Source organism: Necator americanus, chromosome II (assembly GCF_031761385.1).
Source record: "Necator americanus strain Aroian chromosome II, whole genome shotgun sequence".
NCBI lineage: Eukaryota > Metazoa > Nematoda > Chromadorea > Rhabditida > Ancylostomatidae > Necator > Necator americanus.
The window spans coordinates 35189301-35214526 of NC_087372.1; the positions used below are offsets into that span (position 1 = coordinate 35189301).

General features: G+C 41.0%; 4 protein-coding genes across 5 annotated transcripts; 2 read left to right on the top strand and 2 right to left on the bottom strand.

Moving 5' to 3' along the window:
• Window positions 1–8823: 8823 nt before the first annotated feature.
• RB195_020459 (uncharacterized protein) lies at window positions 8824–11839 on the top strand (the record flags this gene model as incomplete). Its single annotated transcript, XM_064188757.1, has 9 exons — window positions 8824–8934; window positions 9010–9127; window positions 9336–9394; window positions 10156–10275; window positions 10572–10646; window positions 11003–11119; window positions 11208–11336; window positions 11571–11681; window positions 11750–11839. 9 exons carry the CDS (start codon window positions 8824–8826, stop codon window positions 11837–11839), a joined length of 930 nt encoding a protein of 309 aa, XP_064044638.1.
• A 1434-nt stretch (window positions 11840–13273) lies between these two features.
• RB195_020460 (uncharacterized protein) lies at window positions 13274–20691 on the bottom strand (the record flags this gene model as incomplete). 2 transcript variants are annotated; one of them, XM_064188758.1, is made up of 6 exons in its annotated part: window positions 13274–14330; window positions 14445–14620; window positions 15679–15704; window positions 16267–16488; window positions 16553–16698; window positions 20576–20691. In XM_064188758.1, the coding sequence occupies 6 exons, from the start codon at window positions 20689–20691 to the stop codon at window positions 13274–13276; spliced, it is 1743 nt and encodes a 580-aa protein (XP_064044639.1). The 2 variants fall into 2 exon arrangements, with proteins under 2 accessions (XP_064044639.1, XP_064044640.1); XM_064188759.1 differs by lacking the exon at window positions 20576–20691 and adding an exon at window positions 16874–16912 and having other exon boundaries at window positions 16553–16790.
• Window positions 20692–20833: 142 nt separating this feature from the next.
• On the bottom strand, window positions 20834–21401 carry RB195_020461 (uncharacterized protein; the record flags this gene model as incomplete). The annotated part of the gene is made up of 2 exons (XM_064188760.1): window positions 20834–21224; window positions 21304–21401. 2 exons carry the CDS (start codon window positions 21399–21401, stop codon window positions 20834–20836), a joined length of 489 nt encoding a protein of 162 aa, XP_064044641.1.
• A 2831-nt stretch (window positions 21402–24232) lies between these two features.
• Window positions 24233–24728, top strand: RB195_020462 (uncharacterized protein; the record flags this gene model as incomplete). The annotated part of the gene is made up of 3 exons (XM_064188761.1): window positions 24233–24346; window positions 24419–24536; window positions 24634–24728. 3 exons carry the CDS (start codon window positions 24233–24235, stop codon window positions 24726–24728), a joined length of 327 nt encoding a protein of 108 aa, XP_064044642.1.
• Window positions 24729–25226: the final 498 nt, after the last annotated feature.

Consider the following 25226-nt stretch of genomic DNA (forward strand, 5'->3'; position numbering starts at 1 on the left):
AAAAGTTGGGAAAAAAAAGTGTTTGGAAAAGTAGGTAGGTAGGTAGGTTGATTACCGCTAAAAAATTGTTGAATGTACAATGAACGTTCGTCGATAAACTGGTTACTCCTTTCGTAGCGACTTTCTCAACGATAAAGACACACATGTACTCTCTCTCTCTCTCTCTTAGTTTCTTTTCATCATGGTCTCACCTTTAGTCTTTAATGACTCGACCTATGGCGCCATAATTCCCCCGTCCCGCACGAATCTCGACAGCAGGTTCTTGAGCACTTCCTTGTAATCACACCAATCACTGTTTTCGTAATTCGAACTATCGAAACTGTGAAGATATTTTCTTGTACTCCCCTTTTTTTTGAGGTCACTGAAAACGAAACGAATCTTTGGATGTTTGCACGACGATCCACCACTAGTTATCCACGAACATTCGCCCAGGAAACACACGAAAGGAGGATCTGTATCTCGTGGACGGCCTGATTTCGCTTTCAATTCGTTCGTGATTCTCACGACCGTCTCGTCTCGCCCGATCGTCTCCATCAACGCATGAATAACTAGCGCTGCTCATCGTTCTATTCAATAAGAACTTCACGGTTCTTGTTTTTTTCTCTCCTTCGTCAGAATCAGTTATTGATTTAAGTTTCATCGCGGCGGAATTACTCGTTTCTCCTTTTCGACCATAGAAACTTTTGTTGTTCTTACATTTTCCTTCTTCCACGTTCCAGTGTTCCATAGTAAAAAAAAAATCCAGACGTAGTACAGCTTAAGTTGTTTAGCTCCATAGTAAAATCCATATAGGTAGTCAAGAATCTCTAGCCTGATCCAGGATTTCTAGCGTATATGTTGATCTGTGTTTTCATTTTAATAGATCTAAGTGTAGGTCTGATGAGGGCAAAGACTTCGGTCTATTACTTCGGGCACTGAGGAGGAATTCTTGGGGAATTCTTCGTTTTACTTGGTTTTTCTTTTCTTCAAAAAGCGATATTGATTGATTTTGAAGAATCTACAAAATCTGTCCGAAAAATCCATGTGGTTTTCAATTCTTTCAGTTGAAATTTTTGAAAAATGCGGTAGAAGGAAAGACATGAATTCTGAACTTTTAAGAAATATGCATTTTAAATTGCACTTATTAGGGTACCGGACTTTATTTTTGCAAATTTTTTTTTAATCGAGAATTCACCCAACGTTTCCATTGTAGCAATAGTGTGAATTTAAGGAAGTTGAAGATATGGAGGAAAAATTTGGGAGAATACTTTTCAATGAGTCGTCCAAGGTTAAATTCCTAGGTGGAGTTTGCAATTATAAAACTAAGTTTTCTGCAAGATACCATAGGTTTAACGTATTTTGAGTCTGGAGTTGTCATAAAATTAATCTAAGCCGTAAACCGTAATTAATCGAAACCGTAAGACAAATTAACAAAAACCTTTCGAGAAGTCGAATGTTCAAACAAAAAAGCGCGAGTTCTGGTTCGAATTCTGGTTGGAATTCGAACATTTAGCAAGAGAGTGCGGGCACGTGAGAGAACACAGGACGAACGAGATAACGACGAGAGAGCATGGATTGGGATGAGTGCATTATTCTGATTAGTGAGAATATGTCTGGAAAAGATCAAAGAATGAAGAAAAACGGTCTAATATAAGAAATTTTCCAATTCCGACCTAGCAACATTTTGAAGTTTTGATAACTGGATAACTGGTTAGTTTAGATGGAAAGGGCGATGGAAACTAAATTGAATGTCCCGTTTAAATTCTAATGACTTTAAAATTGTTTTAATGGCAGATTTCCTTAGAGTAACAGGCCAATGCAAATCCCTCCGAGGGAGACGTAGACTGTTGCTATTAAATGGAAAAATCTCTGTATCCTGTTCCTACTGGGGTGGGTGTAGCGCAGTTGGTAAGAGGTTCCGCAGCGACTGAACGATGGATCGGAGGTTCGAATTCGCTCCGGTGTTCACCAAGCCTTTTATCCCTCCGGGGTCGATAAATTGGTATCGGACTCGTCTGAGAGGATAAAAACACTGACTTGATCTGTCGGGTAGCTCCCGCAAGTCATTGTATAGGTCAGTTACACGTTCGTAAACCACAAACGATTCTGAGTTGAAGTGAGCGTGGGGGCGCATCCCATGCGGATTGATCAACGCCAGACACTTTATCCATTTTATCCTATCGTATTCCCATTATTCGTTAAAGATCATCGTTCTCGGATTCTTATTCATTCGATGCATTTGAACCACTACGAATTAGTGTTCGCGCGAGCTTGTTTCTCGTTTTCGATTAATCCATTAACGATAATTCGATCCAGGCGTAGATCGTATAATATTTAAGCGTATGGGATAAACGTAATTACGTACGATGATGATCCTAGACATGTGCTATTTTGTGAAAAAACGAGGATAAAAAAAACCCCCAGGGCGAAAGGAAGGGAACAGCAAATACATTGCCACCTGAGACCATACGACTCCTAGCCGGTCGGTCCTTTCCGGCAGATCAAAAGTAGCGATCTGGTCTCGTGACACATGGAAATAGAAAAAAAAGCGGTTGTCTATATGTTAATTACTGATCCATTCAGGAAGACGTGGCATTCTCCCGCAAAACCCGTGGGGCAGAAATAGAGGTCTACAACCTGCCTATGTGTTCTAAAGTTTTATCCAGGATTCAGTAGTAGGGAAAACTCTCCTGACCCCGGAGAAGACCGTGTTACAGTTGGTCCAGGAAGGAAGGGCTTGCAGGAGTCATCTAGGCAAATCTGCTATTATTGCACAGAAAAGGATAAAACAAAACTACAAAAATAAAAAAGTGCAAATACTTTGCGATTGGAGACAGAACGACCCACAACTGATCAAATCGGTAGATCAAATGTGGCGCCCTATTCCCGTGATTCACGAAAACGAAAAAAAAAACGTCCGGTTGTTATTGTTTTAATTATTGTGGCTAGATCTGTACGTAATTTCTTCATCAATGTTATTTCTTCTATAAAATATGTGGACACCAGGACATTCCAGACTACTAACAGTCCGTGTCCCAAGATTCGTCTCGATGGGTTCCCATGCTACCTGTCGCCCGATGATCTTCGACTTCTTTCGAGGAGCTAGTATCTGGATCCGAGAATCGATGAGTGGTTTCGTCTAGTCCGTGAAACGCGAAGAGCATCGTGCATCTCTTTAGGGTCTTTTTTTTTTTGAAGAAATTCCATCATCCACTCTGAGGTCTTCGGTCTCTGAGGTCGTTTCGTATCTCATGGGACCCTATTGCTTGATTAACGACTCTAACCAAAGATTGACGTTACAGTACATTTCCAGCTCACCTAATAGTACTTAGCAAATACTTCAAGAGGTCTCCGATACATCGTTTTCGCTGCAGAATAAAACTCAAAATTCTATTTTCCCTCAGCGGAAATTGAGAATCTCCTAGCATCAACAGTTCGATGAAGCGTTCAGTGACGCTGACCGAGTATTCCCTTAGTTTGCTGGACGCAAACGTTTCTCGAAGTGTACGTAAAAGCAGGAAGAACAGGATTATGTTAAAGAGTTGAGCACAGATTCTTCCAAACTTTCTTCGCAACCTTCTGGATTCTTCCGTGTGCTATCACTAGACGTTGTTTTCTTGTTGTCCACCTCGAATATTGAATAGTTCATTGTTTTCATTTCGTTATATACATAGCTGAGCATTTGGATATACATTTGTTCGGATGTGCATCGGAAACTAATCTTTCTTCTTGTACATCGTCTTTTCCAGGTTCAACTGAAATCTGGAAAAGATCGCTTTAAAATTATTTTTCTTAGAAATCATCAGCAAGCGTTCGTTACCTGAGTGATGTTTGGCGACATAAGGAAGGTGTCATCAGCGAAGCGAAGATTCTGTAACTATCGGTCATCAACCTCACTACCACCTTGCTCTATCCCATCTTCCATTTCCCATGAATATTTCCCTGAAATTACATCACCGTCTTCCATCTGGTCGATGATGAGTGGGAACAATTAGATTCCTAGGAAATGAGCAAAATAGTTGTTTTGAAAACAGCTGTCAGGAATGCTTATGTGTGCACGAAATTGACAATGTCGGTGTTTCCGTAGGCAAATATAGATATTAGCGAGTAGATTACAAATGTACGCGCACTCTCGCTCAATTTTCTCTAATGGTCCTAACAAAGTGCGTGGGAACGGCGTTTGTTTTTACCACATACATTAGAACGCGCAGCCCTTGTACACACTTCAGCAGCTGTTAGCTCAGCAGCTTATTTATTGGTTCTAGTTGGATAGACCTCTGAATAGGAGACCTCATTGATTTTCGGCCCCTCGCACGTGGACGCGGCGCGTGTGCAAAAGCGTTACACCTTAATGTACTTTGTAGGAACTAATGTCGTTTTTCTGGGCGTTTAGGGAAAATTGACTGCAGGCACTCACATACTAGTAATCTACAACTCGAACTCCATATTATCCCGTAAAGTGAACGTGGGGGCGCATCCAAGTGGATTGATTAATGCCAGAAACTTTACTCTTTAACTTTATTGTCCTGTAGAGATCTTAATATCGTCAATTTCGCAATATACTACCTTCAATCGTTGGGAATTGACAAGGATATTGGAATAAAATTTAGTAAGATTTAGTTTATTGTGAGGACAGTTTTTTCGATACTAATACTACTATCAACCCATCCATGGATTTTGGATTAATCCTGTTCGATTGCAATACATAGATTGGAGAGGGAGTGATATTCTTCTTCTTTCCAGCCTGTAGCCATAAATAGGAAGGGAAGGGGAAATGACTTATGTTTTTTTTTTCATTTGGGAGACTAATCGAGGGAGATAAAGAGTAATTTCCAGAAAAAAGAGCTCCGATAGCGAAAGTTCTCATCTAGTCCTCCTTTGAACTTCACGTCTAAATGGAAACGTGATTTTATGCTTGCGAATTTGTCCAAAACTCTTTCGATATGATTCATCCATCTGGTTCGAAAAAAATGTGTTCGAAATCCTCCGCTTTGGTTGAATTGCACCGTTCCGTCACTTTCACTTAGTCGCGATATCGGGCGACGATCAAACGAAAAGTTCGGACAAGAAGTTTTTTATTCTAACCAGCAGTTATGTAGGTTCCATCGTTGGTTTGAATCATTTCCTTATTCCTTTTGAATACCTGTGTACGAGTTTATATGTATATTTATACAATAGTTTTGTTCAGAAAATTCAAAAGTTCTCTTTTCTTGAAAGCTCGGCATACTTCTGTCTATATTTTCTGTTAGTGTGCCTGCGAGATTTTTAGACGGTACCCTTTATTTGGTCGACGTTTCAACTTTCTCGCCGTCTTCAGAGGCCTAAATAGAGGTTGATTGGCACAATCCTACGCTCTTACCACTTGAACCGCTCTGTGACCTATAACTGCCTGATATTTCGTGTGTAGATCAAATCATCCATATCGTCGGTAGTGATCCACACTCACACAGCAATATCCATTCGCTGGTAAATTGAGGAGTGACAAGCGGTGCGTGCAACCAGCGTTCTGGACATTGGGTGGAACACTACGTAAGACTATTTCAACGTATATCGTTTCCGTTTGCATTACTTTGAACGATTATCGAACCGCTGACCCAGGATGGTGCGACAGTTGACGGAATAGATGTAGAATCGTTTCAATCAACCTCTTTGGGGGAAGTGTCGTTCGGGGTGGGAGGGCGAGAGGAGGAGGAGGGGGGCGAGGGGCGCTCAGTGGCGCCCTTATTCCCGAAGCTCTAACTCACTTTTTTCTCTTAGTAACTTAAGTTTAGATGTCATAAATTCTGTAAGATTTAAGATCAAATAATTTAAGATGATTAAAAGACTGCAAATTTATCTTATTTAAAGTTCTAATCTACTTCAATCAGTTCAATCTTAGGCTTTAGGGCCCCGATTTGATTATTTACTTCGAGAAACCACAGAGTGCCCCCCACGACACTTTACCGACCTCTTTTTGGGCCTGGACGGCGAAGAAAGCCGAAACGTCGGGCAAATAAAGGGTCCCATCTGAAAACTTCGCAGGCACACTATTAAAAAGTTTAGTTTAGACTTATGGAAGTGGATAGTAGCTTCGTTACACGTTTTGTTTCTCTCCGATCATGACAGGTAAACGAAAAAAACAAGAGGAATTTCTCTACTGTTACATTAAAAGTACTATCAACGAGCGGGGGAAGATGGGAGTGGAATAATCACGCTGGAAGCTTAGAACCTTCTTGGTTGCTCACCTCAGTCTCGATTACTTTACTTTTGGTATAGATGACCTTAGTTTTTTTTTCTCAACCGTCAAAACCATTCAGTCAAGCCTCGCTCAAATAATTTGAGATGATTAAAAGATTCTGCAAGTTTGTCTTATTTAACGTTCTAATCTACTTCAATCAGTTCAATCTTTGATTTTGACAGCATATTTCCAGAAATTTTTCATTATTTCGTCCCTGTATCCTCCAATTGAATATCTGCGTATATATTCACCCCTGTAAAAGCAACAAGATAGCTTATTTTTTTTCTCTAAAATAAGTGAATTACATTACATTCTTTGAGTTAGAGGAAGTTTGAGGTTTAAAGTTTAAAGTTTAAGGATTGAAACAGCTGAACATGTTTTCCTTTCTGACTTACGTTACATTTTTTAAGCTAGAGAAAATTTAAAGTAAAGAAAGTCGACTTTCTCCTCCTCAGTTGCATTATTTGCATGCAACGACTAGCAGGTAATTTTTCAAGTTTTATTTGATGAAAGGACTTTCCACATTTCTACCCATCATTATATTATTATTTGTTTACTTATGGAGCAGTTCAATCGAGAGAACTTTCCTGTTGACACTCTTTTTCTACCTGTAATTTCTATTTTTAATTTTTCTATCGATATCTTCCTCGTTTTCTTCTCTGCATCACCACAAGATTACAGAACTATTTCCTGCTTTCTTCCATTTATGATTGTCCATTAGACGGTAATTTCTAGAAAAACACCTTAGCATCACGACTTTACAGCAGAATTCATACCGAAGTATTACATCTCTTGCAATAACTGGAACATATTGACAACGAATACTGTAATGTGAGCGCGCTCGGTTCCTAAAGAATCCGTCACAGCATATTCATGGGACCTAAGGAATCTATTCACAAGATCTTTTTTCCACCCGTCTTTGGAATTGACTTTCTAAGAAGAATTTGTGGCATACTTCTATAACCGCAAGATGACACATGTGAAAAAAATCAGAATTAGAGGACCCTTGAAATCACTGTAAAGCTTATCACGGAATTCAGAGTATAGCTGGAAATCAGAAAGAAAGCGAATTACAGTGGTAAAATCCTGAAACTGACATGATCTGGAATTATATCCAGTGCTGTTAACGTTTTTTTCATCGTCACAACGAAAAAGTGTTAATATCACGACGTACTCGTTGCTTCACACACATCTGTACCTACCTTGAAGACAGCTCTCATAAAATGCACGATCCTGCGAGATATTTACTGATTCTGGTAGCATGAACTTATTTTGACATTGAACATTTTGAAGTTTTGATAACTGGTTAGTTTAGATAGAAAGGATGAAGGGAAACTAAGTTGAATACGTGTTGCACTCTAAAATGTAATGATTTTACAACTGTTTTAGTGACAGATTCCCTTAGAGTATCAGGCCAATTCAAATCTCTCCGAGAGAGACGTAGACTGCTGCTACTAAATGTAAAAATCTCGGTATCGTATTCCTACCGGGGTGGATCACGCAGCGCAGTCAGTTAGAGGCTCCGCTTCCTACACGATCGATCGGAGGTTCGAATCCGCCCTAGCGCTTACCAATCATTCCTCCGTGGTGGATAAATTGGTACCAGACTTGTTTGGGAGGATAAAAACACTGACTTAACTCATCTGCTAGCCCCCGCAAGTCACTGTATAGGCCAGTCACGCGTTCGTAAACTTCATACGACTCGGAATTGAAGTGAACGTGGTGGCGCATCCCAAGCGGATTGATTGAGGCCAGACACTTTATCCTTGTCTTTAAAGGCAGCATACTACGAATCTGAGGTGGTGCGGATTTCAGGTGGAGCATCCGTATGCGGGGTCGTAGATTATGGAGACGGGGGTGGTTCCGTCCATTTCTCCCTGTATCAGTGCAAACAGCCGCCTCCAGAATGCTGTTGTGTACGACGCCATCCATTGCAACGCTCCACCCCTTGCGCCGCCTCCGCCCTGCGATTCGCCAAAAATCAATTCGGACTGCCTCCATCGGCAGTAAAGGACGCTACGCGTGCAAGGGTGGCGCGCTGCAATAGAAGGCATCGTACAAAACAGCATTCAAGGCCGGCTGCTTGCAGTGATTCAGGAAGAGATGAACGGAACCACCCGGTCTCCATAATCTACGAACCGTATACGGATACTCCACCTGAAATCCATACCACCTCAGACTCGTGGTATGCTGCCTTTAAATACCAATCAGATACCAGATCCACCAAAACTACTCTCAAACCCATTGAATATCTGTTAAAATGTGTTCGACTATACCAACTTAGAGCAGCATGGATGAGTTTTCGTCACTACATCACCAGCGTATGCGCACGTGAACATATCACGTGTGGACTCCGTTGATGCAGTGGTGTCGTACGCACCCTTTCTCTGTGGTAATCTTATCCTTGTTTTTGGACGAGATTTAATCAGAATGAAGTTATTTCGTACGGGATCAATCCTGATTCGAGGACTGGATATGACAACTCATTCCCATATCCACGTTGATCCATGCGGGTGTTTTTATTCTGTGGACTAATGTGAATTTATTGTGAACTTATATGCAAAATGTTCTTTTTTTAAATTCTACCTAGATTTTTTTCAATAAAATTTGAATGCGTTTTCAGATATATGCGAAAATTTGTATCTATTCTTGTACTTATCTATGTAGCCGCACATATTTTCTATTTCATCTACTCAGTCACGCATGTTTCCTACACAAGAAGAGAGCTATCGAAACGAGTACGTCCGGTTTATTTTTTCCTGAGTTAGATTCTATTCATCGAGTGCTATCGAAGTAGTTTCTCTTCTACGTAGGAGCTATCCGACGGTCCGTTAGTTCTCAAAGAAGGCGTACGAGTAGTTGCGGGCAAAGCGATTGGATCTGCGAAAAAATCGAAAGGGAAAATTACAAAGTTGACGAAAAAGGCGTCAGGTAAGTCTGAGTTGACGAGTGTTTCTTTGTTTTTGTTTGGATCGCTGTCACAACAATTTCTTTCAATTTCTTTTTTATTTCTTTAAAAACCTGGAGTTGCCTTTTTAGGCTCTGCAAGAAAATATGAAAATTAAGTAAATAATAATAAGTAAATAATAACAGAATGTTAACTAATAATAGTAAAATACAAACTTATTTCATATTTCAGAGAATCAACGAGCAAAGGTGAACTCCCAACAACTGGAACTCGAGCCTGAGTTTGTGAAAGTAAGTGAAAATTTTCTAAATATCTCTTAATTCTCTTGTTCCTAATTCTTTTGTTATTACTAGAAATTATATTAAAAAATTAAAAATTATTGATTAAGAGAGTTATTAAAAAGTCTCACTACACATGGAGGCAGTCCAAGGGATTTACTTTGAGAACTTCTACAGGTTCTGTGTTCTAAGATTTCCTATCAGCTGTATTTTCTCGCCTCAGGCCAGATTTGGAGAAGGAATGAATGAAAGAAAGTTAAGAATCATTGATGAAGAAAATTTCCGTCTTTGCTTTGCACCACCTATCAGCGATAACCGGTTTTACTTGTCGCAATGGAGAAATTCATGAGGAATCTAACCATACCCAGCATGTTCAGACAATCCTTCAACCAGCTCTACACGAGGAACGATAGATGTTTTTGTCTATTGGGTATATCGGAGAAAATGATTGGATGGATCTGGCGTATGTACGTGAAAAAAAGAAACTTGAGCTAAAAAGATGTGGGGAATTTGGAGCGAGTTCAGACCCATTATTCGACACCTTTCTGCTGGAAAATGCATGGATCGTTAGTGGTCTGCAAGGGATTGTAAATAATATTCCTACGATTCGGGAAACTACAAAAGGAAAGACAGAAGCAAGTAATTAGGAGAACTACCGAGAATAAAAATCAGAAAAAAATATTTTATTAAACTTGTTGTAATTAAAATTTGCATACGTATTTCATGTCTCACCCCTCACTCCTTTTTTCCTCAAAAATTACGTCTTCTTTTAGGAATTGGTTGAAAAAGCGGTGAAGATATATGCAGAATATCGTTTGATCTACTTCACTGTGGTGAATGGAGCATTTGAGAGGTTGATGCTAAATTGGCTGTGTAACGTAGTCGAATTTCAGGTTAGTATTCTTTTCAATCTATTTAGTTTTTTTTTCCATATAAAATGTTCTCCAAGATGTTTTGCAAGCATACTTTCTTTTTTTTGGTGATCCTGTCATGGAGTTTTGTTAACGAATATAGTTGTTGCCACATATTTTGTCCTGGGAGCCGCGACGCATCCACAGAAATTCGCGAAATGCTTTGCGACACACCCTTTCGTACTGCCGGATTAGCGCTGGATTTCGCAGTCGTTTCGGCGGCAGAAATACATGATCAGTAAAAGTGGTTGTGCGTACATATCAATGTCTTTTAACAGGGCACCTACGAACGTCTCCTGATCGTTTCCACGTCCAAAAAACTTTGCGACAGTGTGCGTCAAGAATATGGAGAGGTTGGTATTCCAATGCATTTCATAATGTTATTTGAAAAAAAAGGAATTTTGCTAAATTATATCGAGTCTTCTGACCTACAATCAAGGATAACAGTGTATAGTAAGGTCAAATGAACCATAGGAAGCACGTACGCAATTGCGTACGCGGCTTCTCTCGAGGCGCTTTGGTGGAGCGTAGCGGCTAGGAGCGTAGTGAATCCATGGCTGTGACCACCCATCGCTGTGCCGGTTTGCGACGCTCCCACCTCGGCTCCAACTGCTGCCTCCATCGCGCCGTTTCGAGCGCGTACGCAAATGCGCCGCAACTCGCGATTCATGTCGTTTCGACCCGACTACAGCATCTCTCTCTATTTAAGGCTATAATGTGTATGTTCTTGAGTCTTCCTGGTTTTGAAGAGGATCTGGATTGGGGCGAACGTAAATACATAACATTTCTTGCAATCAGAACGAAGTTGATGAAGATTCTGGCCGAGGTGAGCTAATAATCTATTTATGGATGGTTTTTTTTTCTCTGGAATTCAAAAGTGTTTCCTTTCGCTATTTTCTAGTTGTGTAGTTCAGCGTTCTGTTCGTTTTGCTCTTATCGAAGCGGACTCGACATGGTTCCGTGATCCTACGGATTTATTCCTGAACGCGACCTTAATTGATGACGCTGATGTGGTAGTGCCAATAAAAGGTCATACTCATAGGGTAAGTAAATCCGGAATCTCCTGAAAAATTCACAGCACTTGGCCAGTTAGAGGGCCCAATCCCTTTAGCTTATGTTTACCAGTGCGACCGCATCGCGCTTGACAAAACTCACCCACTTTTCTCTACTTAGCGCAAAATTCTGCACTTTCTGTTCTACTCCAGTTTAGAGTGCACCGAACTGATTCGAGTAAACATAAATAAAAACACCTACATCTGTTTCCACTACTACTTTAGGGTGATATTTTGGCGTTCAGTCCAATGTTAGTCGAACCAACCAATACAACGGTGGTATTATTTGAAGAGATGAACAAACGTCTACAAGGAAACGATTCTTTGTATGATCAGGTAAGTCGTTCCTAAATTACTTTATTGTGATGGTGATTCTAACAAAGAAAAAAATGTTTATTTTTAAGGATGTTTTAAACGAAATATGTTCCGTACAATTTCATGGTGTGATCTGTCGGAATTTTGAATACAACGAAATAGCGGATGGAAAATGGTAGGTTTTTACTTTAGATTGCACGTAGTGTTTAGCAGGAATCTGTAGTTCCTAGTAGAAAATAAGTGCGCCACTAACCGCGCCGCACCGAGCCCAACCGCTTACATAACTGCACCGTGCTACATGCCGACTATACATTCATTACATTACATTATGTACTGGATTCATTCGCAGCATACAGTCAAAAAATTGCAGACTGTTGGCACAGTGTTTTTGTCGTGGGATTTTACAAAAAATTACGAGTGTTTTTTTCATGTTTTACCTGGACGACGCTGAGAAGACAAGTATGAAACCGTACATTGTCAACAACAATTTCTATGTAGGAATTAAAAATAAAGAAGCACGACAGGTTAGTGAGAGATCGTTTTCATACATCCCATACATCCATGGATTATGATCGATTATTTTGTGTAGTTTAACCGCTGCTTGTATCACAAACAACTATCACAGTACCAGACCCGTGTGGAATGTTTCACATCGATATCGATTATTTTTTTTTTAACCACCAACTTTTTTTCAGGCTATTAATGGTTTATGGTTTCTGACAAAAACTGGACATTGTTCACCGGACAAGGTGGAACGAGCTCGAGTAAAATTTCTTGGAAAAAGGAATTGATTTATCAAATTTTATCAACAAATTTTATATTGCCTACGTTTTGCATTTAATAATTGAGTATCGGGTATTCTTTGCTACTATCGGGTATTTCTGCCTTCTATTGGATGAATGAATCTTACTAACTTCTGCATTGATTGTTAAAAAGATTTTTTCATTTAGAAAGATTATTTTTCACCACAATAAATATTTATATGTACCCTCCATGTAGACTGTCATGTACTCGCAAGGCTTGGATCATTGAAATCTCCAGAATTTTTGGGTTTAGGATCATCCAGTGTCAGAATTTTCAAATTTTTCACGAGGGGAAAAAAGGAATCATCGGAATGGAGTGGTGTAGCAGGTATTGAGAAGTTAGTGAGAGAGATAAAAATAAAACGGATGACTAAAACAGATGTGTAGAGAACAATTACCAAATCAGAAAGTTAAAAAAAAGACTCAGATTTTTAACAAAAAAAAAACCAAAATTCTGGAAATCTTTTCAAATCAATTGATGGAAGGCTGGTGAAATTCTCTTCTTCTGAAAACTGCCATTGAGCTTGTTAGCTGAGCTTGTCATAGCCTTCACAAAGTCTCTTTAAATTAAAGTTAACTATATTTATTACACATTGGCTATGGAATAGTGTAATATTAATGTTAAATACAAGTCGAATACTATAAATGAGCACAAGATCAAGATCTATTCATCGGTGTACAAAAATTTCAGGATTTGAGTAGATCGTATACAAAGCACAGTTTCATAGCATTCGTTATTATTCAAATTTTTGGCAATATATGTAGTCAACGTTATGTTCTTAAACAAATCGCTATCACAATGTCACATTGCTACTGTTTTTTTCGATCCGGTTTAGCACCGACGTATACACTAACGAGTGGAGGCCTAGACACTCCACCTCCCGTGAACGGCATCGGTTTCGCGGTGCCACGCACTGATGGGCCAGGGTAAGGTTGGCCGGGTAGAGGAACTCCGGATACAGGACCAGGTTTTTGGATATTAGAAATAACTGGAGGAGGTGGTGCAGGTGGTTTGACTGTAGGTGGAACTGTCGGAGCTATTGGTTTCGGGACTGAAGCGGGTGGAGGAGGAGGAGGACGAGCACTTGGAATTGGAGCTTTCGGAGCTATAGGAGGAGGTGGTGGCTTCAGAATTGGGATGCCAGGAAGCGAGGGTTTCGGAGCGACGACAGGAGTGGGAGCAGCAGGAGCCAGATGTTTCGGAACGACGGAAGCCGGAATTTTGACGGGGCTGGGCACAGCCTGTACAGGTGGTTTGGCTGCAACTGCAGGTTGCGAAACTGGAGGAACCAATCCAGGAGGCTTGGGAGCACCCGAAGCAAATGCTGGGATCACCGGTGGCTTGACGTATGCAGGAATTGGAGGCTTTGGAGGCAGCACTGGAGGAGGTACAGGAGCTTTTGGTGGTGGCGCTGGCGGAGGTACAGGAGCCTTTGGTGGTGGCACCGGCGGTGGTATTGGAGCCTTAGGGGGCGGGATTGGCGGGCGTGCAGGTGCTGCAGCTGGCTTTGGAGCTGCGAGTGGAGGTAAGCCTGCGGCTGTCCTCAGAGGGACAGTGGTAGACACATACGACCAAGGCGATGCCAGCGCAAAAGCTTCTTCTGGAGTTTTACCGCCTGCTGGAGCTTCCACAAACTGAATCACCATTTTGTCCTCTTTCGGTGCACCCGGTAAACGGGTTACCGTTATCGTAGCCGTTCCACCCGCTTCCACAAAACTGTACACTGGACTTATGCCATAGTCATTATTGTTTGAGCACTTAATCTTGTACACCATCCTGGTTTGACGGGGATTTTTGAGAGTGTGCTTCAATTGACCACCGGTTGTGGGGAAAATGGAAGCTGGAGGATCCACCGTAAGTGTTGTCCTGAAAAAAGCTGACCGTACATTGAAATATGTGTCTGTAACTTAGAGGTGGTCAAATATTCCTGAATTGAGTATCTGGTATAGAAATAAGCTTACGCTAAATTAATAAACTCACTTTTGAGAATCTCCAGTTGGTGGGACTTGTCGCAGAGCTTCCGGTTTCACAGTGTGAAGTACTTCCTCGGGGAATCCTGGAGGTGCTACGTCCGTAGGCGTGACATTTTCGTACTGACCTTCATCAGCTGGTGGTGGTGCATCTATCAGGTTGACGTCCTCGTAATTCCCGTCACCCTGAGTTGAAACGTTCTTTTTTTTAAGAAAAAAAAGACTCAAGTTTTTCAAGCTAATCGCGATCCTGGAACATCGCTGTCAAAAATGACGACAACCGTTGGCGATAATAACTTCATTTCTTTATGATACTGGTAATAAAGGTGGGGGCAACTGTTGAGATATCCAGGATGTACCTGTCATTGCTATCAAGAACGGAATCATAGTCGCTGATATTGGGAAACAGTTTTCGCCAACAACGACGACGAAGTGCAGCGGTAGCCCATAGCCAGAATTAGTATAGTCGGGCCAATGTAGTACAGCCCGCAGCGATAAATGGTGGTCCTACGTTGATTCCAAACGCTGCGCTCCATCGCACCATGCGAGCGCAACTGGTTACGCAACTGTATCACTTCATGTCGTTTTGACTGTACTTTAGGTCTTAGGGTTAATCCGAGGACAGTAGTTTGTTAACTCGTTCGTCAAGTAAGTAGTATTCGGGTATCCTATCGTTGAACCAGGAATGTTTTACTGCAGAGTTAGCGTTCTTAGTCCCATCCCGCTTAAAGGCAGCCTACCACGAATCGGGGGTGGTACAGATTTCAGGTGGAGTATTCGTATACGGGGTCGTAGATTATAAAGGGGGGGGGGGGTGGTTCCGCTCATCTCTCCTTGAATCACTGCAAGCTGCCGGCCCCTGAATGCTGTTTTGTACGATGCCTTCCATTGCAGCGCGCCATCTTTGCATGCGTAGCGTCCCTTACTTCGATTTTCGACGAATCACAGGGCGGAGGCGGCGCAAGGGGTGGAGCGCTGCAACAGAAGGCATCGTACAAAACAGCATTCTGGAGGCGGCTGTTTGCAGTGACGCAGGGAGAGATGAGCGGAACTACCCCCGTCTCCATAGTCTACGACCCCGTGTACGAATACTCCACCTGAAATCGGCACCACCTCAGATTGGCGGTATGCTGCCTTTAACCTAATGAGGGGCTAAACTTTCATAGAAGAGATGTCTCCATATCGCATTTCAAGAACCGTAAGCGCTGCTAGAAACGACAAAATCAAACAAAATTACGACTCACTTCTTGGATATCCGTTTCTGTTTCTTCTGAAAATAAGAATGACATTACACAGGTGTGATTCTTGGAAGCGCGCGCCTCCAGGGGCACCTTAAAGGCAGCGAACCACGTGGTCTGACGTGGTGAGGAAATCCACGGTAAAAGCTAGAAAAAGCTGGAGTTGTAGATTGCGGGATCAAGAATGGTCCCGCTCACCTCTTTCTAATCGCCCCAAGGGGCTGTCGAGGAAAACTCACTGGGTTTCGACCGCTACGCAGCTGGATGCGTTGCGTGCGTGCAAGGGTGGAGCGTTGTACTGAAATCGTCGTGATAACGCCGTTTTTTTCTACTACGATTAAAGAGTGATGAGCGGGACCACCCCTTATCCCGCTATCTACAGCTCCATGTAAAGTTTGTTCGTCGGAAATCCATACAACGTCAGATTCGTGGTATGCCTTTAAGGTTTAGTAATTTTTCTTAGACGATCTACCCATGTTACTATATTTGAAAAAAGTTTCTTTGTAACAATTGAGCGATTTTTTCTTTGCTGCACACGTATATATGTTACATTTTACATTAGTAGGTATTATTTGAAAAACTAACGCAACTTACTTAACGTGATATTACTAATCGGCTTTGTTTTAACGGATTTCAGTTTTGTTGATTCGGGTCTCAATGTTTTTGTTGTCAATGGTATAAGAGACGGTATTTGTTCGGGTTGTGGTTGCTCGTTCATTATATCCGCCTTTTTCTCTCGTTCCTGTGTGACAGGCTTAAATCCGAACCCCGGTGTCGGACTAAATCCATGCTGTCTCGTTGAGCTTTTTGGTGTACCTGTGTTTATAATAGTTATTCAATAGTTATTTTATTCCTCCAGAAAAAAAAACTCGAACTATACCTTTGAATAAATCATTAGGTCCTTTCCTTTTTTCTTCTCTACTTTCTTTATGTTGTTTCGAACTTCTTCTTCGATCAAGACGTTTAGCGCTGGCTGATGCCGACGATGATGTTGTGCTGCTATGAGTACCGTCACTTGCAAGCGTCCTAGTATGTGTTACTTGTCTCTTCTTTCCACAAAAAATCGCAAATGTTATAGTTGTCCATAATGAAAAAGAGAGAAAGGCGACAGTTTCCACCTGAAATTCCACCTCATCGTTCCTCATCAAAACAGAATCCAGAAGAGTTCTTGCCTACTACATCCAAGTGAGTTCGAACGCACCGTTCGGCCCAAGTAAGCCAACCACTCAAGTGTGCACATGATACATAGAATGAAACCGACCTCCACTCTCCTCTGCTCCGAAATCAGGATTTTTTTCTTCAAAACAACCGCATAACGTTATTTGTCCATTTCATCCACTCATTCAAGGCAATCAAATATTTTTGATCTATCGATGCACTCTTATACTAGCCATAAATTGGTACCCGCTCCTGTGCCAACACTGTCGTCGTGCAATCGTATGCATCGCCTCAAAACCCGTATACGGCCTAATTGTCCTTAGTAGGTTAAATGCGATAGAAATGTACTTATTTTGGCAACTCCCCTTTCCAATCGTGCTATTCAATATTATTAAAATGATTTTTGGGCGAAAACTCGCTGCAGTGGGACATCGTGGTAGTCCACATATCTAGCCATTTGTTGGATAAATATTTGCTGTAACGAGTGAACATGTATTTCCAGCTTTGTAGTGCGTTTATGGTCGGGTTCAGGCGGCCCGAAACCCAGTGAACCCGCGTCTGCGCTGTAAGCGACGCGGTGGAGCGGCTGTGATCATGGTGGGATCTTACTCGTTTCTGTAGTTGGATTGCAGCTTTGACTCGATTATATCCACGGGTAAATCTTCACGTGTATCCATCCGCGACGTTCTATTAACACACTTTCTCCAGATTAAATATACACATCAACAACTCGTCACAATTATACAATAAAATTCGTCTACACAAAGCCGTAAGGATATTCTGATCGCTTATCGCAACATAGTCCATAGTCCGAATTATTCTCACAAAAAAGCTCCATCATACCTCCTTACAGTGTTGAGGGATTCCGAAGAGGTAAAAAAGGGCAATAGCTGTCAGAAAAAATGTGAGAATGCTTCACTTCGTATAAATTTTCGTATTCGTATAAAAAGGTATGTCAACATCCTAATTTCGGCACACCTTGTTTGTCCAGCAGCTCCATTCTAAATTCCGTATAACTTTTACGATTTAAAGGGTCCCCTAATTTTAATTTTTTCACTTCAGCATGCAATTGTACCGCAAATTTTTCTCAGAAAATCAATTTCGGGAACGAATGGAAAAAAGATGCTACTAGTAGATTTTTTGAGTTTCTCGAAAATACTGTGACCAATTCTTAAGAAGCTGAGTTCGCTAGCATTACAGTATTCGTGGTAGGTATGTGCCAGTTACTGCAAGCGGTGTATATCTTCTTATTCTGCGTTTTATTTCTATTTCGAATTCTGCTGTAACGTCATAAAGTTCAGTGACTTTATGAAAATTTTCGTTTAGTGGACAACCATAAATGGAAGGAAACATGAAACAGGAACAAGAAATTTTGTATTATATATTAGATGCAGTAAAGGGTGGATAATGCGAAAAACATTTAGTGGAAGAAAAGTTTCAGAATTTGAAAAAAAATCTTTTTGAGTGAGCGGAGATAGGAACTGTAACTTTCTCCTGTGGCTAAATTTTGCGGCTAATTAAATTTGTTGATGATGGAACGTGCAAGGGAGTTCTTTGATCAAATAAAGTTTTTCTGGATATCTTATCATCAGAATATTTAGTTACAAAAGAAGATAGTACTCACAAGCAAGAAGAGAATGGAAGAGCACATTAGGTGTCTTTTCCCTAAACTTCCTCTAACTCAGGGAATGTTATATAAGTCACTTATTTTCATAGAAAAACTATCCTGGTGCATTTATGAGCGGAAATAAACAGATGTCAAAACACACACTCAATTCCGAAAAGAAATTGTGAAGAAACATCGAAGGATGTACGGAACTTTATATTCAGCCACATTCAAATATTGAATATGTAAATTAAAATCTCAAATAAGATAATGATGAGTGTAAAAAGTTTTATTTATTTCGGTAATTTAAAGGCAGTATACCACGAATCTGAGGTGGTGAGAATTTCAGGTGGAGTATTCCTATACTGGAACGTAGATCGTGGATGGGTGAGTGGTTCCGTCCATTTCTTCCTAACTGCCGCAAAAAACGGCCCGGAAGATACGGCTTCGAGCGTTCCGGCGTGCCACTTTTTACAATGAGTTCGATTGGAGCGCGCCAGCCTTGTGCACGCGCTGCATATTCCGGGCCGTTTTTTACGGCAATTAGGTAGAAATGGACGGAATCACCCCCTCTCCATAATCTATGATCCCGTATACGAATACTCCACCTGAAATCCGTACCACCTCAGATTCGTAGGATGATGCCTTTAAGCAGAGCAGAGCTGAATGAATCTAAATGAATTCTGCAGCAGAAAACAAGGTCATCTGTAAAAAAAACCCAAGTAATCAAAACTGTAGAGGAAAAGGTTGTAATAGTCCACCGTGATCATCATTCACTCTCACACCTCCCCTATCTGATCGAATGTACAAGGAGAGAAATTTCTCTTCCTTTTTTGTCCACTTTGTGTGATCCAAGAGAGATAAAACGTGCTACGAAACGACTATGTGTAACTAAACCTAAACTCAAGCGCCATACGTATGCACATAGGCTCATGCATAGGTTTTTAAAAGATTTCAAAAAATGATTGAAATCAATGAAGATGCCTACTTATGTGGAAAAAAAAACATCTTGAAAACTTTCCGTTTGATCGTCATCCGACGATTGGATGAATGAAAGAGACAGATCGGTGCAGTTTAGCCAAAGCGGTGGATTTGGAATACATTTTTTGAACCAGATAAATCATATCGAAAGAATTTTGGACAAAATTGCAATAATTTGCAAAATTATCTCGTTTGCGTTTAGACATGCAATTCTAGCCCAACAATAAAAACTATCGCTATTGAAGCTACTTTTTTCTCTCATTTTCTACTCCTTATTTTCTACTTCTTTCTTTTTCTCTTTTTTTTAATTATCCAGTTATCAATTCCCGAATTATTGTAATGAGAATGGTTGGATTCCTTCTTCACATGCCTAACTACATGCTAGAAAATGGATAGATATCTTTCCCTTTTCAATCTATATTTGGCGCTCCAACGACTGACGGTTATGGATAGGATTTACAGCCATGATTAATCCAAAATCTATGAAGTTCGTTCCAGGGTGGAAAAAAAAACTCTCCCTACAATATCGTTACTAATTTGTATTCCGAAATCCATTGCCGAACGATTAAAAATGTGTAGTTGGAAAACGGGGAACATTGCGTAGGTACGAAGTTAATTTTCAGGCTAAATATCACATAATATCAAGTTATTTACTATATTTGAAATCAGAGACTCCGGACTAGTTTTCGGAAAATAACTATTTTGCCTACGTGATCTTATGCTTGCAAATTTGTCCAGTATGACTAATCTGGTCCAAAAAAATGTGTCCAAAACCATCGCTTTGGCTGAACTGCACCGACCTGTCTCTTTCATTTAGTCGCGATACCGTCGGATGATGATAAAACGAAACGTTTCAACAAGAAGTTTTGTCCATACCAGTCGGTAGGTGTCTTTGCTGACTTCTTTTTCTTATTCTTGTTGAAAACCTTTGCATGAACTTATGTATATATGTTTGTATGCATGTACGCAAACATGTAGTGAGTTGTTTCGTTGCACGTTTTACCTCTCTTGAACCATGTCAAGTGGACAGAAAAAGAAGAGAAATTTCTCTCTAATTTCTCTATTTCTCTATTTCTCTTTCTCATCATTATCTTCAAAAATACTAACGAGAAGTAGGGGAGGTGTGGGAGTGAGGTAATCACTGTGGGATCTCAAAACCTTAACTTCCGTTGATCTCCGAAATGGTCAAGCTGGCGCCAGTAACTCTTCCATTTGATCCGATCGAGTGCCAGAGTAACCCAGTGTCCCTTCGCGAGGGACACGAAGAGCATCATAATTTTCTTTGAAGGACTTTGTGAACAAATCTGACCACCAACTGAGCGGTGTTCCTGTAGTGCGCTTAATAGCGGAGAACAGAGTCGCTCACGGCTCTGGTCCAACTGTTGTCGTTAAAGCGTATCACGTGTCCGGCCCACCTTATTTTACTTTCCTTGGCAAACGCGGCGGCGTCTTCGATCGTTGACGTAGGAGAAAACTTCGAATCCCCTCCCTCACTTGCACGAAGAGGGATACTCCTAGCAACACTCTCTCAACTGCGCGTTCAATGACGTTCACCACGTTTTCTTCCTGCTTGCGAAATGCCCAAGTTTCAGAAGGATAGGCCAAAGCAGGAAGTACGGTGGCGTTGAAGAAGTAAGCACGGAGCCGGCTGTTCTTGGTCTTCTTCACTAGTTTCTCGATGCTCTTATACCCTTCCCAAGCCGTTCGTCTTCTCCCGCCCAGCTCGAGGGTCAAGACGTTCATTATGCTCATTTCTCGACCCAGATAAACGTAGCTGATGCATTCGGATATGTTCGTTCCATTGAGCCTGAATGTGACATCTGAGGCCCAACCGTTACGCCTGAAGACCGCCTTTTGCAGATTCAGCTGAAGACCAATGCATCTACATGTTTCGTCGAAATTCGGTCAGCATTCGTTCCGCCTGACTAATGCTAGATGTTATCAGATCGATATCATCAGCAAAGCGCAATGGTGTAGCTGCCATTCCAGCTTTCGCATTGCGTTCTGGAGGGTGAACATTTTAGATGAAATTGTATCACCTTGTCGTACTCCCCTCTTCACGTCAACGATAGTATATTTGTAAAATTGTGAAATTTTGGTCGTGAAGTTACTGTACAACTCTCGAAGTACCCTTATCTACTGAGTAGGGACGCCTTGGTTGTCCAGGGCTTCCTTCTTAACTCAGTCGGAGGCTTTCTTCAAGTCAATGAAAGTGAAACAAAGCGGCATCTTGTACTTTCCTGATACCTCGATGAGTTTCGAAACTGAATTTCGAAACAGCGTGAATGTGGTCAATCGTCCTGAACCCCTTTCGAAACCCTGCTTGCTCGCATGGCTGTCCTTCATTCAAAACTTTCAATCCTATTGAGGGTCAATCTTGTGAAGAGCTTGTAGATGACAGACATTAAAGAGATTGGCCGATAGTTGCCAATGTTATGTGGATCTCCTTTCTTATACAACAACACGGTCTTGCTGGTCTTTCACTGTTTAGGAGCTTTGGATTCCAACAGGTAACGTCTGCGTATATATCTACACCTATAAGTGCAAGGAGATAGTTTTTTTTTCTTGAAAAAAGGAGTTTTTCTTCTTGAAAAAAGTGATTCACCTAACATTGTCTGAATTAAGGGAAGTTTGGGAAGAAAACACCTAAACTGTCTTCTCTTCGTTTGTTGCTTTTGAGTGCTACCACAAAGGGTGACTTGCTCTTGTGATCAAATTGAAAATTTGTGAAAAAAAATCATTTGTAACAGAGATCTCTCTGCATCTTTTATCTCGCATATTTAGCTAGTGTAAAAGGTTACCTTTCGGGTTATTTACAAAGTCACTCACTCAGAAGGGTGTTTTTTTGCTGACTTTTTTCTACTTATGAGTAACAATGTCTTCCGTGTTCTCCTCCTCAGCATTTTTACCAGATTACAGAACTATTTATTGTTTCCATCCATTTTTGGTTGTCCATTAAACTGCACTTTTCATAAAACATCGAGCATTATGACTTTGCAGCAGAATCTGTGCTCAAGTATCAAATCCCTTGTAGCAACTGGAACATACCCACCACTTCACGCTCAGTTCTTAAGAAAATGGTCTCAGCACATTCATTTAACATGAAGAATCTACTAATGTCACCTTTTTCTACTGATTTTCGGCATTGACTTCCTATGGAAAATTCGTGCCACACTTCGTTGACCGTAATGGAAAAATCAGAACAAGGGGACCCTTTTTAATCGCAGAACTTATAGGGAACTCAGAATGAACCTGGAAATCAGAGTGGGGATGGATTGGCGCAGTGAATTTCTAACGTTGATGCGAACTGGGCTTCCAGCAGTACTGTTGACCTTTCTTCATCTGCGACAACAAAAGTGTGGTAATATAGCGAAGAATTCATTGGTTCTTATACATCTGAACCTTCCTTGAAGCAGAAAAAGTACGGTTCTCCAAGATTTTCACAGATTCTGGTAGTTTGAGCTGATCTGCAATACCACTTGTAAACCTATAAAATTAATCACAGCCCAATTTTATAGCTGCTAAAGTGGGGCCAAGAATATCAATTTAAAGCTGCATGAGTGACCTGCAATTTCTCGGCACTAGTTTTCACGTGATGCGTTTTAACGACAACCGTTGGACCAGAGTCGTGAGCGACTGGGTTCCCGCGATATTAAGCGCACTACAGGAAGACCGCTGACACGATGGTCAGATTTCTTCACGAAGTCCTTCAAAGAAAATTATGATGCTCTTCGTGTCCCACACGAAAAGAGGAACTACTGGGTGACTCTGGCACGCGATCGGAACAAATGGAAGAATTACTGTTACTTAGGGATTGGCGAGTTTTATCCCCATCTCAAGATAACCTCAAGAATAGTGGAAAGTTTGATAACTTCATTCCTTTACTAATACTATAGGATAGCCAGCTATGTTCGATGCTTAACAAACAATAACAACTAATAACAAGGAGTTAATAGTATACAAATAGTATGCGGGCAATCACGCGAAACCTCGCTTCTTGAGTGCTCCTCTGGATGCCTCGTCTGATGCAGCAACGCCACACCTGAACAATTCCGCTGTTCTGCGTTTTTGGCTGCTCCTTTTGTACCAGTCGCTCAAGCGCATGCCCTCTGATGCTCTCTCAATCGCCTAGGCTCCGGTCCTCCTGCCGAGGCCCCAGTAGAAGTGTGATACTTGCCAACCACCTCTCGCCTACTATCGGTCCGTCCCCACTTCCACTTCCGCGAAAATCCCTCTAAGACGCTACCGCCTCGACTGCACTGCACCAGTACCTTGGCCAAGGCTCTCAGGTTGAACAAGATGTCCAATCAATCGCCGTCAATACACGGCTCTTCGCAATGGGATACAGCACTGGGCTAGACGAACTGACAGTCTCCCATGGCTATGAGCGAGCGAGGAGTTTGATATCACGTGATTGGGACTCATAACTGCTCAATACGTTGCATGTAACGTATATACATATATATCACGTAACTGAAGCCTGTGAGTGCTCATCGATGTAGGCAAACTTTTCTTTTTCTACAGCTTTCAACATTTCTACAGCTTCTGTTAACCTGTTCTTCTACATTGATCTAATCTTTGTTTTTGGTCGAAATTTAACCAAAATGAAGATATTCTGTACAGAATTCTGTACATTCTGTAAGAATCGATTCTCATTTGAGTACTGCATATAAAAACTCCCCATCATCCACAGTGATTCATATTTGTCTTCATTCCGTGGAATACTGTTAATTTATATTGAACTCATACGCCATATACAAATAGCGCTTCAATTCTACTTAGATTATCTGCAATAAGATTCAAATGCGTTTTCAGATGTATGCGAAATTTGTACCTATTCTTGTTCTTGTCTACGTAGTCGCATTTATTCTCTATTTCATCTACTCAATCACTCATGTTTCGTACACAAGAAAAGAGTTCTCGAAGCGAGTGCGTACGGTTCATTTTTTCTTGAGATACATTACAGTTACGTGCGACTGTGGAGTTTTTTCTTCTACATAGGATATATCCGACGGTCCATTAGTTCTCAAAGAGGACGTACGAGTAGTTGTAGACAGAGGAGTTGGACCTGTGAAAAAATATAAAAGCAAACTCACAAATTTGACAAAAAAGGCATCAGGTGAGTCTGATCTGACAACTGCTTTCGCAAGTCTGGATTACTTTCACAATAATCTAAATTCCTCGAAAACCTAAAACTGTTTTGCTTCATATTTCAGAGAACCAGTCAGTAGCAGCAAAGGTGAACGCCCAACAGCTGGAACTCGAGCTTGAGTTTGTGAAAGTCAGTGAAAACCTCTTAGATGTCTTTTAATTCTATTCGTTATTCGAAAAAAAAAACATACTCCATTCCACCAAAGGCATTTTGACTACTTTAGGAGAGAATAAACTGAGAAAAACGGAGAGATCTGAAGTAGCTGTACTTCATCGGCTATCTATACAGTTTAGAAGAAAAAAAAACTAACCCTCTTTTCTTCCTAACGCTTTGATTTCTTTGATGTATTGGGGAGGACAAGGCCTTAACGTTAATGTCCGTTAAAGTGATGTGAAATAATGTTACTAGACTTAACCACTTTTCCTGACACATATTTTGCTAACATCGGTATATTCTGGAATAACATTTCCGTTGCAATGAACTCTTACCGGAAGAGCGTGCAGTTTTTATGATAGCAGTAACACACTTGCTTGTTCTGCTTCACTCCATGCTCCTGTCGAATGTAAATTAACAAAAAATGGGCATTTTTCGCCGGACAAACTGTGCACGTCGTTGAGTAAAATTTCTTGGAAAAAAAAGATTACTAGAGATTTTATC